The 15311-nt window shown below is 33.2% G+C and overlaps 1 protein-coding gene across 1 annotated transcript; it reads left to right on the top strand.

Moving 5' to 3' along the window:
* Positions 1–1201: 1201 nt before the first annotated feature.
* On the top strand, positions 1202–15295 carry LOC125199963 (uncharacterized). The gene is made up of 7 exons (XM_089059258.1): positions 1202–1611; positions 2068–2169; positions 12115–12875; positions 12953–14008; positions 14248–14714; positions 14781–15234; positions 15288–15295. The coding sequence occupies exons 1-7, from the start codon at positions 1202–1204 to the stop codon at positions 15293–15295; spliced, it is 3258 nt and encodes a 1085-aa protein (XP_088915384.1).
* The last annotated feature ends 16 nt before the right edge of the window (positions 15296–15311 follow it).

Genomic DNA, 15311 nt, shown 5'->3' with positions numbered 1-15311 from the left:
GGTAGCAACGATGATGCTTGCGTTTTACAGTTCTGTACAATTTGTACTGCGCGAGGATAAGTTGTTTACTTTTGACTGACGCGATTTTAGAATAACCGCCGCGGAATAGGAGGTGAGTGAACTGGAGAGAATTGGGCTGATGTTTTATATTTAAGTATTTCGATGAACAAAATCTGAATAACTATCGTTGGTGTCTCTAATTAGATAATTACCCGCGCTTTTGCAGTTAGTTGTATATTTAGAGCCTTGTATTTAATTATGATGAAATTAAAATGAAAATGAAAATGAAAATGAAAATGAAAATGATATTTTCTTTATTATATTTTTATTTATTTTTTCTTTCATTTCCTCTTATTAAAAAATGAATAATATAAAAATGTAAATTTACATTTTATCATACCAAGAAGGAATGAAAATGATATTCTTTTTATTATATTTTTATTTATTTTTTCTTTCATTTCATCTTATTAAAAAATGAATAATATAAAAGTGTAAATTTACATTTTATCATACCAATAAGGATAACATCTCTCATTACTACTATAGTACTTACAATAATACTACTATAAGAGATGTAACATGCTATCACATATGATAGGATTGGTATAACATCTCTCATTACTACTATAGTACTTACAATAATACTACTATAAGAGATGTAACATGCTACCACATATGATAGGATGTTTACCTCTTTTTACATATTAAAAGAGCACCATCGTTAATTCGTTTAATTCATTTAATACGTTCAACAAAGTACATGAAAAGTTGTAGTACCAAATACAACAAAAGGTAAAACAATTCCTATTACAATAATAAAAATGACTCAATAGGTTAAAGTTTTATCACAACATTTAAAAGTATCACCTTAGATCATCTACAATCCATCAAGTGGTTGTGGTACCGCGACATGGATGGGACAGGGCACAACACAGGCTGCGGGTTGTGGGTGGCCAGATCCGGGTGGGAGGGAGGCCGAGGGTTTGGAGGGGCGATGGGCGCCCATGCGGCGTGGCGTGCATGGTCGCACGGGTTGTGGGTGCCCGGGACGCATCACACCCTATTTTTTTCTATTTTTTTTATTCCATAATTTGTTATAAATACTTCTTTGGCTTTCTATTGGTTTATACAACTTCATATTCTAAATTAATTCATCTTCAATGGATTTATTCAACTACGACCGACGAGAGGAGATGGAGTGATGGACGAGTTCGTGAGCAGCCAAAATTGGCAAATGCTGGCCAACCCAGTTGCTCCTAGTCCGGCTACGGTTTCCAACAACAGCGAGCAGAACGATTTGTCGCCGGATGATTATGACATCGGTGAGATGGTGACAATCGGCCCTAGAAGGGTAAGGGCAAGGGCAAGAAGGCGGCGACTAATGGCATTGGATCTCGGAAGTATAGCCCCGAGGAGATGTCATTCTTGGCAATGGTCCACATTGATGTCTCCGAAGACCCCATCATCGGCAACTCCCAAAAGTATCGAGTGTTGTGGGATCGGGTCACTGAAAATACAACGCTCAATGGCAAAAAAGCACGATCGAGCGTTAATACAAGATGCTCCGGAAGCACTAGGGCCGAGTTCTGAAGGACCTGATGAAGTGGAACGGTAAGTACATGATACATTAACGCGGTGAGGATGTGGCCGAGCGGGCATAGAGAGATCGACCTCATAAGCAAGGTGAACGACGCCTTCTTTGCGGATGGAAGAAGGTTTTTAAGTACTATGAGGTCTGGAAGCTTCTATTGAAGAGCCTCAAATTCAACGGAGGGGCTGAGGAGGGAAGTAGTGCATCGTAGAGAACCAAAGTCTCCGCTAACGTAGAATACTCTATAAGCGATGGAGTTTGTACCATCGACCTCAACATGCCCGACGAGGAGCCCGACATGTCATATCATGGCAGTGATGGCACTCATAGCCGTCCGATGGGAAGTGAAGCGGTGAAGAGGAAAGCGAAGGGGAAGAGCACTACGAGTCAATGTAGTATGTCGTGCCGCCACCAAACCCCTCGTTGGATAAGATGTCTGACTCTATGAGCTCCATGAGTCTAACACTACAAATCAGCCATATGAAGGAGTTGCTAGTGGAGGATAAGTCAGTAATGTCGGAGATCGAACTTGAGATGCTCAATGACATGATCGACACCCTTCCCGTCACTATTAAGAAGTATATTTTTTTTCTTTTTTTGTATTTTAAAATTTTAAGATTTGTAATTTTTTTATTTTTTAAGATTTTTAATTTATAGGATTTGTAAATTTTTTTTATTTTTGTAATGAATGACGAATTTTTCGTATCATAATTATTCATCATTTTTTATTTTATAATTAAAATAGTGAATAGTGTAAATTAATATTTATGGCCAGGAGGGGCGGCGTAAGAAAAGTGATCAGAGTTATGGACTGGCTCAAATTATTTGGCTTACTATAAAATCTTAGATTTTATCAAGCTAACATGTGTACCATTTTTACGTGTTACTATGGCTAGCACCATAAGTAGAGGTGTCAAGTGGGCCGGGCCGGACAGCCCGGCCCGGACCCGGTTAGGCCCGATGACATTTAGGCACAGCTCGGCCCAGGCCCATGTCTAGAACGGTTTGGGCCGGGCCTGGGTTTTGGGTTGCATAGATGAGCCCGGCCAAGCCCAAGCCCAGTTAATAAGTGGGCCGGTCCTGGGCCAGGCCGGCCCTAGGCCAACTTACATATGTTAATTGTATTATTGGGTAGAGTTAAAAAGATGTGATTTATTGTCAAATTACTCAAAATATATTGAAATAGTAGTAGTAGTATATATAGGCACATAAATACATTTCCCACAAATTTAGTATCTATATAAATATATAAAGCCACAGTTTTTTTGGGGGGAAATTTTGGGGGAAATCAGATAGGATTTCCCTAATTTATAATACTCAACATCCAACAAATATATTAACCAATGGTTAAAAGAATCACTTCTAAAAAAGATGTCAATTAGTCAAATCACACTTTTTTTAACCATCGGAACAAATAAGATTAAGAGTTCTCTCTCTCAATTTGTTTTATTGAGCAATGAGATTATGCCATTTGTTACAATTTCATAGGTCAATAAATATTTTATTTATTATTCAAATATCTTTATATATTAAATAAAATAAATAAAAAAAATTATACTAAAATTCATATTTTTTCATCCTCTACGATTTGAGATTACATTTGCTATAGTTTTATTCAAAAAAAATATCTATTTCTCTCAACATATAATATTACTTCAATTTGAGAATGACATGTTCTTTATTTCCCAAAATTTTAATACTTCACATCCAACTAAAACAATTAACCAGTGATTACAAATATTACTTCAAAAAAAACCGCTTTTTATGTATTTTGACCAATTAATAATTAGTAGTAGTTTTCGATTTTCAAAGAAATCGAATTGATATTTGCACAGCTGCCAACTCACACTTCCATTTATTTACCAATAGATTAAATGACACCACACTTTTTATGCATTGAAACCGATGGTTAAAAGCATTTTACTTGGCTGTAAAGCAGATTATATCACATCATTTGCATATACACATCAACTGAACGTAGATACAACAATTGCAAAGAGAGTATTCCCCTCCCCCCCCCCTAAAAGAAGAGAGGGTTTTCCCTCCCTCCGAATAGAGCATTTTTCTTGGAGCCAAAAAATAGGGGGAAAATAAAATGATGAATTTGAATTATACAGAATCTTCTCTATAAATACCAGTTACATTTCCTCACAAATTATAAACAGCAGGTTCTTATTTCTCTCTCTACACTCTTAATGTTACTTTTATATCTCTCTTATTTTCATTTATCTAGGTTCTTATTTCTCTCTCTACACTGTTTAATGTTAGTTTTAGATCTCTCTTATTTTCATTTATCTCGAATAATTCTCTGTTGATGTTAACCATTTATTTATATTTTGCAGATAATTAAGGTATGTGAACACATTATCCAATATTTTTATTTAGATAAGCTTACCTTTTATTGTGTTTTAATTTATTATTTCTATTCATCGCCGTTTTTGTTTAATATTACATTTATTAAAGAAATATGAACTAAACCCTCAAAACAGAACAGATACAATTATCTTGCTGCTTCTTCTCCACACTGCAAAAAGAAACACAGAAGAAAATTCAAAATGAAAAGACGATAGCAACAATACAGGTATATTTTTTATCGGAGCTGTACCAGAACCCTACCTTCTATTAATACTCATCTTCAAAAATCTAATCTCTGCCAACATCTACTTGGACTTTCGCAGATAATAACAAGAACTGACTGAGAAACAAGACAGGATCAAATTCAGAATATTAAGAAGAAAAAGATCACAAGAGGAAATGTGGGACATAACAAGATCCATTAGAGGAAAAGCATAAAAATAAGAAGAGAGTATGATATATACAAAAATGTAATATCTATTTCATGATTTTTTAATCTATGAAGATTACCATTTCTTGAATGAAACTTGATCTATGACATGAACTTCAACTTCTTCTCTATTCCAATGGTGTAGTTTCTGCATCACAGAGAAAGCATCGGAAGTAAGAAAAATATTTTTTTTTGGGTGGAAAGGTGATAAGGCTCGTTTCATGCATCGGTTTAGGGTTAAAATTCTGTGCATTTGGGGCGCTAATGTGCGTTATTGAGTTCAGGTGCGAAGTAAATCTGCCGGACCCAGGAGTTGCTGTTACCGGATCTGGCAGATGCAAAAGAGATGAAATTGAAGCAAAATCAGAAGTCGCCGTTCGGACCTGGGAGAATCAAAAGTCGGCGACAGGAGCAGAATGGAGCGAGAGCAGATTATTTTAAAAGAGTCTTACTAAAGGGCAAGGGCGTAAAATCACCAGAGGGATACCCTAGGGATCAGAGCCTCACATATATAAAGAGCTCGACCTTGAAGAACAAGACATCCGTGAACAGCCACTTCTACGCTCTCCTAGCTCTAGTTCTAGTTCCACACTTCAATTTTCTCATTTCGACTGCTGCGCACTTGGACATGGAGGATTCTGGCCACCGTGGTTCTCATCGTCGTCATTGTCATTTTGTTGTGTAACACCGCCTTGTGGAGGCGAAGAAACAATTTTATTTGCTTTCGTTTAGTACCTTGTTGGTTTTTAAGTTTCGCAACTCTAGTTTCTTGCTTTGATCTGCTGGATTCAGACTTATTTATAGTTATTATGGAAGTTTATGTCTGCTGGATATCTCTGAGTTTATGTTAATCTCTTGTTTTTAGCTTTCGTTCTTTGTTTTTGTTGGATCTCGTTGAGTTAATCTTATTTCTAGCCTTTACTTATGTTCTTCGTTTATTGTTGGATGTTTGGAGCTGAGATCTGTTGGTTTGTTGTTGGAGGTTGGGGATTTGCATATGGAGATGTTTGGATTTGTTGAATCGTGGTGTTTTGGAGTTGAAGTTTCGCATATTTGGCGCTTGATGTTTACGTTGTGCATGATCATGGCTATTTACTTTCTGTTTCTGCATCCTTTAGGTCCAGTAGTGTAGATCTGTTACTTTAGGCTTTGATTTCTCATTTTAAGTCTAGATCTAGAGTTTGCTTTGTTTTCATGGTGTTTAATACTCTGTTTTCTCTGCTATTCCCGTTTGATTCCCGAAGAAGATGAAGTTGTTGGTAGTTAGAACCAGATCTGCTTTATGTCAGTACTTTTCTGCATGTACTTTACTTTTTCTGCATATCTGCTGGACCTGTCAGTACGATCTACTTTGTCTCTTTTACCTTTCTGCATGTTTTTCCAGACCCTGGTAGTTTAAGGAAACTTGTCTTGCTTTTCGCTTTATGCTTGTCTGTCCAAATTAGGAAAGTCTGTCTAGTTAAGTTTACCCCATCTGTCTTAGAACTTTAAAATATCTCATTTTCTCTGAGTCATGTATGTTCCGTACGCTTTCGTTTCTTAGACCCAGTAGGTAGAGTAAAGATTCTTCTGATCTATTAGACCCAATAGGTAGAGTAAAGTGTCGCTTATCTCTCAGACCCAGTAGTTTTAAGTTCTCGACCCACAAAAATTTGCGTGGCAGCAAACCCCTTTTCCCAAAACATCCTCAAATGCAGTTTCGTAACACCTACTTCCCCGTGGGATCGATCCTTTACTTCCCTGTGCTAAGTTGTAGTATAGTGGGTTGAGGTTTTTGAAGGGACAGAGTGCACCCAACGACCCCTTTCTGATAGTTCCACGATCTTCTAGCCTTCGAAGTCTAGTCGAATCCTCTGCACCTGTTAGATCGAGTGACACATATCACAGTACAAACCTGCACTGCACTTTTAGGACCTGTCAAAAGGCTTCATCAAATTACCCAGCAGTATATTACATTAATCCTGATAATTAAAAACTAAAATTTATGTTAAATCAATCACAACAATCAGGTTAGGTGCAAAAGAGAGATATAATAAATACACACATCAATCTGAAGAGGCAAAATGGAATGTAAGTACAATACCTTCTATGCTTTGTGAAAAATAAAAAAGACAATAACATTAAACACTTAGTAAAATGATGTGACTCAACTAATTCAATCACAGTTTTGAAACACAGTCAAATATCATTATCAATACTGAAGTAATAGACCAGTAACCACAAAGTAAGATGCATAAACATCAATAGACGAGCTTCCAAATACAGAAACTTGAATCCAGACGTATAAACATCGAGGGACAAGACTCATTACAGGATGTTTATTTACTAATCAATAAAAAGTTATATAAACAAAAATGTATTTACAATTTCAAGATTTACTAATCAATAAAATAAAAAATTTATCAAATAATACTTTGGACTGAACTCAACCAATAACAAAATCAATACTTAATTTGATCCAATTAGGACTAATTATCTCGCACAAGACAATGACAAAATCAAATTAGAAAAATCAAATCATATCAGATCAAATATTCTTATATATCGCAAGTTTTGTTGATAATAGCATATAGCAACAAATTTTAATTATTTTTCCTTTCCTACTACTCTATTTACATAATTATATCTATATTTATTTAACAACATGAATATTATGATTAATGTTCGGATATTTGATGTGACTAATGATAAACCCAAGTGAAAATAATAGATATTTTTTTTTCTTTGTTGAGTGTTAACTATATAGGTTTATTAAATATTCAAAATTTTAAAAATTTTAAAAATAATCTTTTGATAAGTAAATAATTAAAATAAAAATTATGGAATTCTTAAAATCTATACCATAATACGTTAGTTTGAATTAATATATTATACTATGTATTAAAAAAATTTAGAAATATAAGAAGTATTAAGAGCTGGAATTAGTAATTCACTGAAATTTAATTGAAAACATTTTGATTCTACTTATATAGCCGTCTAACAATGTACTCAATTAATAAATTTTTTAAAACTTAATTAGTTTCTAGAATGTTTGTATCTATTTTTTAAACTTTTTTTTTCTTTTTTTTTATCTATTTGTCTCTGTTTATACTCCATGTAGTCGTCTAACCATATAGTATTAATTAGTTTTGAAGGTACTGAATTACATATACATTAACGTGTATCAAATATAATAGATTAATATAAGATATACATTTCATTTCCAGAATTGAGAAGGTTGGGTGATGAGAATGCATGTTCTTTTTTTCATTTCGCTCATATTCACCATGGATTATGAGAATGACATGTTCTTTATTTTTCAAAATTTTAATACTTCAGATCACACTTTTTTAACCGTCGGATATAAATAAGATTAAGTGTTCTCTCTCTCCATTTATTTTACTGAGCGGTGAGATTATGCCATCTATTACAATTTCATAGGCCAATAAATATTTTATTTATTATTTAAATATCTTTATATATTAAATGAAATAAATAAATAAATTATACCGAAATTCATATTTTTTTATCCTCTACAATTTGAGATCATATTTGCTATAGTTCTATTCACAAAAAAATATCTATAGCTCTCTATATGTAATATTTCTTCAATTTTATTATTTCTCATTTTATAAAAAATTTATTCACCATGCATGATGATGAGAATGACATGTTCTTTATTTCCCAAAATTTTAATACTTCACATCCAACTAATCTGTTAACCAATGATTACAAGAATTACTTCCAAAAAAATTGCTTTTATGTCTTTTGACCAATTAATAATTAATAGTAGTTATCAATTATTCAAAGAAATCAAATCAATTTGCAGGTTCTGAATTTTCTTTATATATTTTTAAAAGTGGGAGAACATAAATAGACAACCTACATATACAAATGATCTATTAATATAATCTCTCTTTACCATCTTATAGTTTTCCTCTCTCTACGACTCTACTTTAAAATCATGATTTTATATTTTATGTTTTAATAAATTAACTAGATTAATTTTGTGTAACATTTTACTCCATATATTAACATGGATACACATAAAATTGTAACATTATGGAGAATGTGTAAAATAATTTGTTACGTAAAAATCATATTATAGTATAAATAAATGCAAGAAAATTAGCATATACGACGTATAAAAAAAATTCAAACTTATTATATCATTAATTCATTATACTATCTACAAATCTCAAATACTTCTACCATCTCCAAACAAGTATTTATAGTTGTAGGAGTATATAAAATGTCCAAAAACCGGTTGAAGTACAAGTAAATGAATGGTTGAGGATCCCAAAGAGCTGTAAATTCAATTGTCATTATTACTTTCTATTTCTCTCCCTTTTCTCCCCCTCCCCCATCCTTTCATCTTTCTGTAAAAGTATTGTAAAAGGTGCAGCACGAAGACACGGACAACCATGGTGGAAGTTCTGGACCAACACCGGCCAAACTCCCGCACCTAGGTCCTTCCCTAGATCAAGAATGGTGAGTTTGTCTCATCTATATAATCTATATAAATCTATATAATCTATATATCTATATTATTATTATTATTATTATTATTATTATTATTATTATTATTATTATTATCTATATAAAGTTAGTGTTCTTTTGGGGGAAAATCATGTGAAGTTTTGGGAGCTTGCTCATCTCTACTGAGCAAGAAGTTTGATCGATTGTTGCGAGAGCTCATTCCATGTGCGACCAGGACATCCAAAAATTCTGCAATTCGTCTTCTCAAAACAATTAAGTTGTCCAAAAATATTGAACTTTTGATTTGGCAGCGTCTACTTCCTATTCCATTCTTTCGCATCGCAAAAATATACTTAATTTTGTTCTTCGCTTTTTGTGATTGCCGCCCACTTTCTGTAATCTCCCTAAATTTGATTATTTGCAATATTTGCTGAGAAACTAAGAATCGACTGAGAATACGCTCCAATTTCTTTTGATTTCTTTTTTAATTCAGGAACTCATCTTCATAATCTTTCTTCGGCATTATTTTCTGCTCAGACGACAATTCCTCATTCTTTCTACAAAACACAAAAACTGCTCTGAATTTCTTGCACAATCCAATTTACCCAAATTTGGAATTTAGTTGCCCTCCACCAGACTCTATACCCATTTTTTTCTCTTCAAGTTTTTAGTTTATGAGCTTTGATTTTGAATTCTACTTCCCAAAAACTTTCCTCAGCTAGAAATTACAAAGAAATTAATTGTTAAAAGAATCGGGCAATTAGAAATTGTGGAAGAGAGAGACTCAGATTTTTTAATTTTTGCAGAGATATGTTTGGCAGAATTTTAGGGGAGAAACTTTGAAGAAGAACACAGAATCAAGAAAAAATATGTAGTAGCTTAAAAAAATAAGGGGCTTTCTCATAGAAGTTGGGCCACTCAAAGCAGAAGTGTAAATTCTCTTTGGTAATCTGGTTCCATATTCATTTATTTACTTCTATTGCATATTAATTATTTTTTTAATAAAAATTTGGTTTATTATACAATGTAGGTATTTTTTATTCTATAATCCAAGAACGATGAACCAAGAAGAAAAGTAAAACGATCTAAAGCTACATCCTAATTTTAGGTTCTGGACTTTTGACAATAGACAAGGATATGAAGAGGCTAAAAAAATCTGCTAGACTCATTTCATTAAGTCAAGAAAAGTCACAAATAACCTCAGGTATTTATGGGTTCGCATTTTAATTTATTTTTATATTCGATAATGACTGCATAACAATTTTTCTAACAGTTAAGACATACCTTTACATTTGCGTTGAAAATTATTTATTGAACGTCTTTTCAGTCCCAGCTGCGTTTACATATTTGATCCTATATAGAAAGTGTGTAGAAATCAATATGCATAGTATTCTGATAATGATTTGGGTAAATTGGATTGTGCAAAAAATTCAAAATTATTTATTGAACGTCTTTTCAGTTCCGGATGCCTTCACATATTTAATCCTATATAGAAAGTGTGTAGAAATCAATATGCATAGTATTCTTCTTTTTTTTAGGGTAAGATATGCTTAGCATTCTGATAATAATTTAGGTAAAAGTTAAAAAAAAACGAGTATTATTCTAAAGATAAAGATCTATAATGATGTAATCTAGATATAAATAGTTGACTAAGTTCCTACTGATGCTATGGTAGAAATGAGGGTAATTCTATCATTTTTGTTCAAATAATTTAAACTGTAGTGCAAATTGATAATGGTTTGGGTACAAGAAAAATAAACTGAGTGTTTTGCTGTAAATCTTAGACCTATTATTTTCTAGATCAAGATCTGAAAACACTTTATGTAAAATATAATTTGCTATATATTAAGTAGCATACTCTATGTGCATATTGATAGTGAAAATAATTATAATATTACTTGACTTGAGAATCATAATATCATAACTACGAATAAAATATTGATTAGTGATAACTGCTCAGAGAGGGAGGGAGGAATTAGCATGTTAAGATAGTATTACAAATTAGTCAGAATCGGCATATGATTATGTTTAGCATATCCTCTATTTCTTAAAATTTCAAAAAGTATATCCACCAATTCATTATTTATTAATTGCAATAATTGTGTTTTGATTATATAGATGAATCATGCTCAAAGAAATTGAGATCCGTGTTTAATGATATTACTAATGCTGGGGAAGTTCGTTTGTCCGCGGATCCTATTGTCACATCATGCTCATCGTCCTTTATAGGCAAGAACTTCAATACTAAATTTAAATCTTTTGTTGTTATATTTGTAATACAGTAAATGTTATTATTGATTGCCTTATTGTTCATCGAACTTAAACCATAGGTTGTTCACGTAAAGCTCATAATTGTAGTCAGGATTTATCCAATTCAACTAGCACGAATGTGTTAGTTCAAGATATTTCAAAATTGGACAGAAATGAAGGTTAGTATTCTACTCTCAAAAAATATTTTATTTTGGCATCTATATTTTGTTGTTTTCTTAATTTATTCATAAAATAATTTTGTAATTTATACTTAAATGAAGACTGGTTATTTACATTACATTTTCATATTATAACAATAATATTAATTTGTTTCTGTCAATTTTTTGTAGAATATTTGGACATGGGTGATGCTACGTTTAAATGTTTACATTGTGGTGCACTTTTGTGGTATGAAGAACGACTTGAGAAACCGAGAAAATCAAAACAACCAAAGTATTCCATTTGTTGTACAAATGGAAAGATCTCGATTCCTAAAATGCCTGCTATTCCAATCATTTTAGAAGATTTAATGTCTTCTAGACATGCCAAGAGTGTGCACTTTTTGAAAAATATTCGGTCTTATAATTCCATGTTTGGATTTACATCCATGGGAGGCAAGATCGATAATAGTCTTAATCATGGGAGATCTCCTCCCACTTTTCGATTGAGTGGGCAGAATTATCATCTAATCGGTAGTCTATTGCCATTGGATGATGAAGCACCAAAGTTTGCTCAAATGTATATTTATGATACTGAAAATGAAGTTGCCCATAGACTCGCATCTGTAAGGTACGGAGTATAATTTTATTTTATTCAATTTAAATAATTTTTTCTTTTGAAGCTAACTTAACTGTACCATTTTAATGTGATGGGACGATCTCAATGGGCTTCATGAGCAAATTGTGGTTGATATTCAGATGATGCTGGATGAAAATAATGCTTTGGTTAAATCTTTTTGAATGGCAAAGCTAGAAATCGATGAAGGAAATTCAAGGAATGTAAGTTTAAGATTGATTGGTAAACGATGTAGAGATGACAGAACTTATAATTTACCTTCTGTATCTGAAGTTGCTGCATTAATAGTTGGTGGTTTTGACGAAGCTTTGGGTGATAGAGACATTATTGTTGAATCCCAGAATGGTGAACTGCAACGTATCCCTGAATTGCATCCATCTTTTCTAGGTTTACAATATCCTATTCTATTCCCTTATGGTGAAGATGGTTATAGAGAAGATATTGATTTTGCAATTTCTAACAATTCTGGTTTGAATAGTAGAAAGAAAATCAGCCCAAGGGAATATTTCTCTTTCCGTTTGCAACAAAGAGAAGATGAACCTCCCACTATTTTGCATGCTCGAAGATTGTTCCAGCAATTTGTAGCTGATGCATACACAATGATTGAAGCTGGACGACTGAGGTTTGTTCGAACACATCAAAAGCAATTGTGCGCCGAAATGTACAAAGGTTTAAATGATGCAATTTTGAGGGGTGAGACTGATCCATCTACCCAAGGCAAGCGAGTTATTTTGCCTTCCAGTTTTGTTGGAGGTGCGCGCTATATGATTCAAAATTATCAAGATGCAATGGCTCTTTGTGGATGGTTTGGTTATCCCACTTTGTTCATTACTTTCACTAGCAATCCAAAGTGGCCTGAGATTGTTAGGTTTGTCGATAGTAGGGGCTTGAAATATACTGATCGTCCAGATATTGTTTGTCGAATATTCAAAGTTAAGTTAGATGAGTTAATCAGAGATATCCGTAAGAATAAGATTTTTGGCAATGTTCAAGCAGGTCAGTTTTTTCTATTTCATATATTGATAGAATTTAAATTATTTTGTGATCTTACTAAAGACCATTTTTCATTGCAGTTATTTACACTGTGGAGTTTCAGAAGCGTGGATTGCCTCATGCGCATATTTTGTTTTTTCTTAGTAAGGAAGACAAACAGATTGTTGTTGAGCAGATTGATAAGTTTATTTCAGCTGAAATTCCTGCAGTTGAAATTGATCCTTTCTATCATGCTAATGTTGCTGAATTAATGGTGCATGGTCCTTGTGGTGTTTCTCGACCATCATCACCATGCATGGTGAAAGGCCGGTGTGGTAAATATTTTCCAAAAAGATTTGTTGATGCTACAACTTTTGATGGAGATGGTTATCCTATTTATAGACGTAGAGATGATGGTCGAGTTGTTTTAAAGAATGACATTCCATTAGACAATAGATATGTTGTACCTCATAATCGTTATCTATTGATGAAATATGGAGGTCATATAAATGTAGAGTGGTGTAATCAGTCTCGATCTATTAAGTATTTGTTTAAATACATCAATAAGGGGCTTGATCGTGTTACTGCTACATTTATGGAATCAGGGATGGATAGTAGTGAGAATAATATTGATGAAGTAAAGATGTATTATGATTGTAGGTATGTTTCTTCTTCTGAAGCTGTTTGGAGAATTTTTGAATTTGATATGCAATATAAGGATCCACCTGTTGAGAGACTGGGTTTCCATTTTGAAAATGAACAGAGTGTAATTTTTTCTGAATCTGAACCTCTTGATATTATTTTGGATCGAAGAACAGCTCATCAAAGCAAGTTTTTAGGTTGGATGGAAGCAAATAAAATATATCCTCAAGGTAGGGATCTCACTTATTCTGAGTTTCCAACAAGATTTGTTTGGAAGGGTAATTGTTGGCAACCTCGGAAGCAGAGATTTGCTATTGGGAGAATGTTTTATATTGCTCCTGGTTCTGGTGAAATGTACTACTTGAGATGTTTGTTAAATATAGTTCGTGGAGCTACATCTTATGAAGAAATTCGGTGTGTGAATGGAATTCAGTATGATACATTTCGAGAGGCTTGCTTTGCTTTAGGTTTGCTGGATGATGATAAGGAATATGTTGATGGTATTACTGAGGCAAGTATTTGGGCATCTCCTCATTCTTTGAGAAATTTGTTTGTTACTTTATTATCTTCAGATTCAATTTCCCGTCTCAATTTCGTTTGGAGTGTTTGTTGGAAATTTTTATCTGAAGATGTTTTATATGAAAGACGACGTCTGGTCAATAATCCAGGTATTTTATAACTCTTTCTCATCATTAATTTCTTACTATATTTGTAGTGAACTTATCATTTTTTGCTTATATTACTACTTTTTCAGATTTGGTGTTGAATGATGATGAAATAAAAAATTTGGCATTGGTTGAGATTGATAGACTTTTGGTGAAAGTTGGTCGGAGTTTGCGTGATTTTGATGATATTCCTTATCCATCGTCTGAAAATTATCAATTATCAGTTGATGGATTGATTAATGAGGAACTATGTTATGATCACGCATCTTTGTCAAAAGATCTTCTCAACTTTATATCAAAATTCACTGATGAGCAGCGACATGTATATGATGTCATTATGACTTCTATCAATTCAGATATTGGTGGAATGTTTTTTGTCTATGGATATGGAGGTACTGGTAAAACCTTTATTTGGAGATCTTTGTCGGCAGCTATACGTTCTAAAGGAGAAATTTTTTTAAATGTGGCTTCAAGTGTTATTGCTTCATTGTTATTGCCTGGTGGTAGGACAGCTCACTCCCGGTTTAAGATTCCTATAAACCCAAATGAGGATTCAGTTTGTAATATTAATCAAAGTAGTGAACTTGCCTCATTGATTAGAAGGTGTAAACTTATCATATAGGATGAAGCTCCAATGATCCATAAGTATTGTATTGAGGCTTTGGATAAGAGTTTGCGGGATATCATGCGAAGTGACATTCATTCAAGTATGGAATTACCATTTGGTGGGAAAACCGTTGTTTTTTGTGGTGATTTTAGACAGATATTACCGGTTGTTCCTAAGGGAAGTCATCAAGATATTGTTAATGCAACTATCAATTCTTCTTATCTTTGGAAAAGTTGCAAAGTTTTGAGGTTGACCAAAAATATGAGACTTTTTGGTGTTGAATCTGCCGAGGAGGCATCGAAGTTGAAAGAATTTTCGGATTGGATTGCATCTATTGGAGATGGAGTTGTTGGAGGGCCAAATGATGGTTATGCTAATATAGATGTTCCGAATGACATCTTACTCAAACTGGGTGGTGATCCTTTGAAGACAATTGTGTCCAGCATTTATCCTGATTTCATGAATGAAGGTAAACTACGATCTTATTTGCATGATCGAGCTATTTTGGCTCCTACATTGGAGATTGTTGACTCTATCAATGAGTAC

The sequence above is a fragment of the Salvia hispanica genome, chromosome 5, assembly GCF_029641045.1.
Source record: "Salvia hispanica isolate PSC_SH4W2 chromosome 5, Shi_PSC_v1, whole genome shotgun sequence".
Classification (NCBI taxonomy): Eukaryota; Viridiplantae; Streptophyta; class Magnoliopsida; order Lamiales; family Lamiaceae; genus Salvia; species Salvia hispanica.
The sequence above is the reverse complement of the archived record's forward strand: the minus strand, read 5'-3'. Positions and strand labels throughout refer to the sequence as shown.

Coding starts and splice junctions, on each gene's coding strand:
- LOC125199963 (XM_089059258.1), top strand. CDS start 1,202: ATGGACGAGTTCGTGAGCAGCCAAAATTGGCAAATGCTGGCCAACCCA. Junction 2,170..12,114: donor CTTCCCGTCACTATTAAGAA/GTATATTTTTTT, acceptor TAAACGATGTAG/AGATGACAGAACTTATAATT. Junction 14,009..14,247: donor TGATGGTATTACTGAGGCAA/GTATTTGGGCAT, acceptor CTACTTTTTCAG/ATTTGGTGTTGAATGATGAT.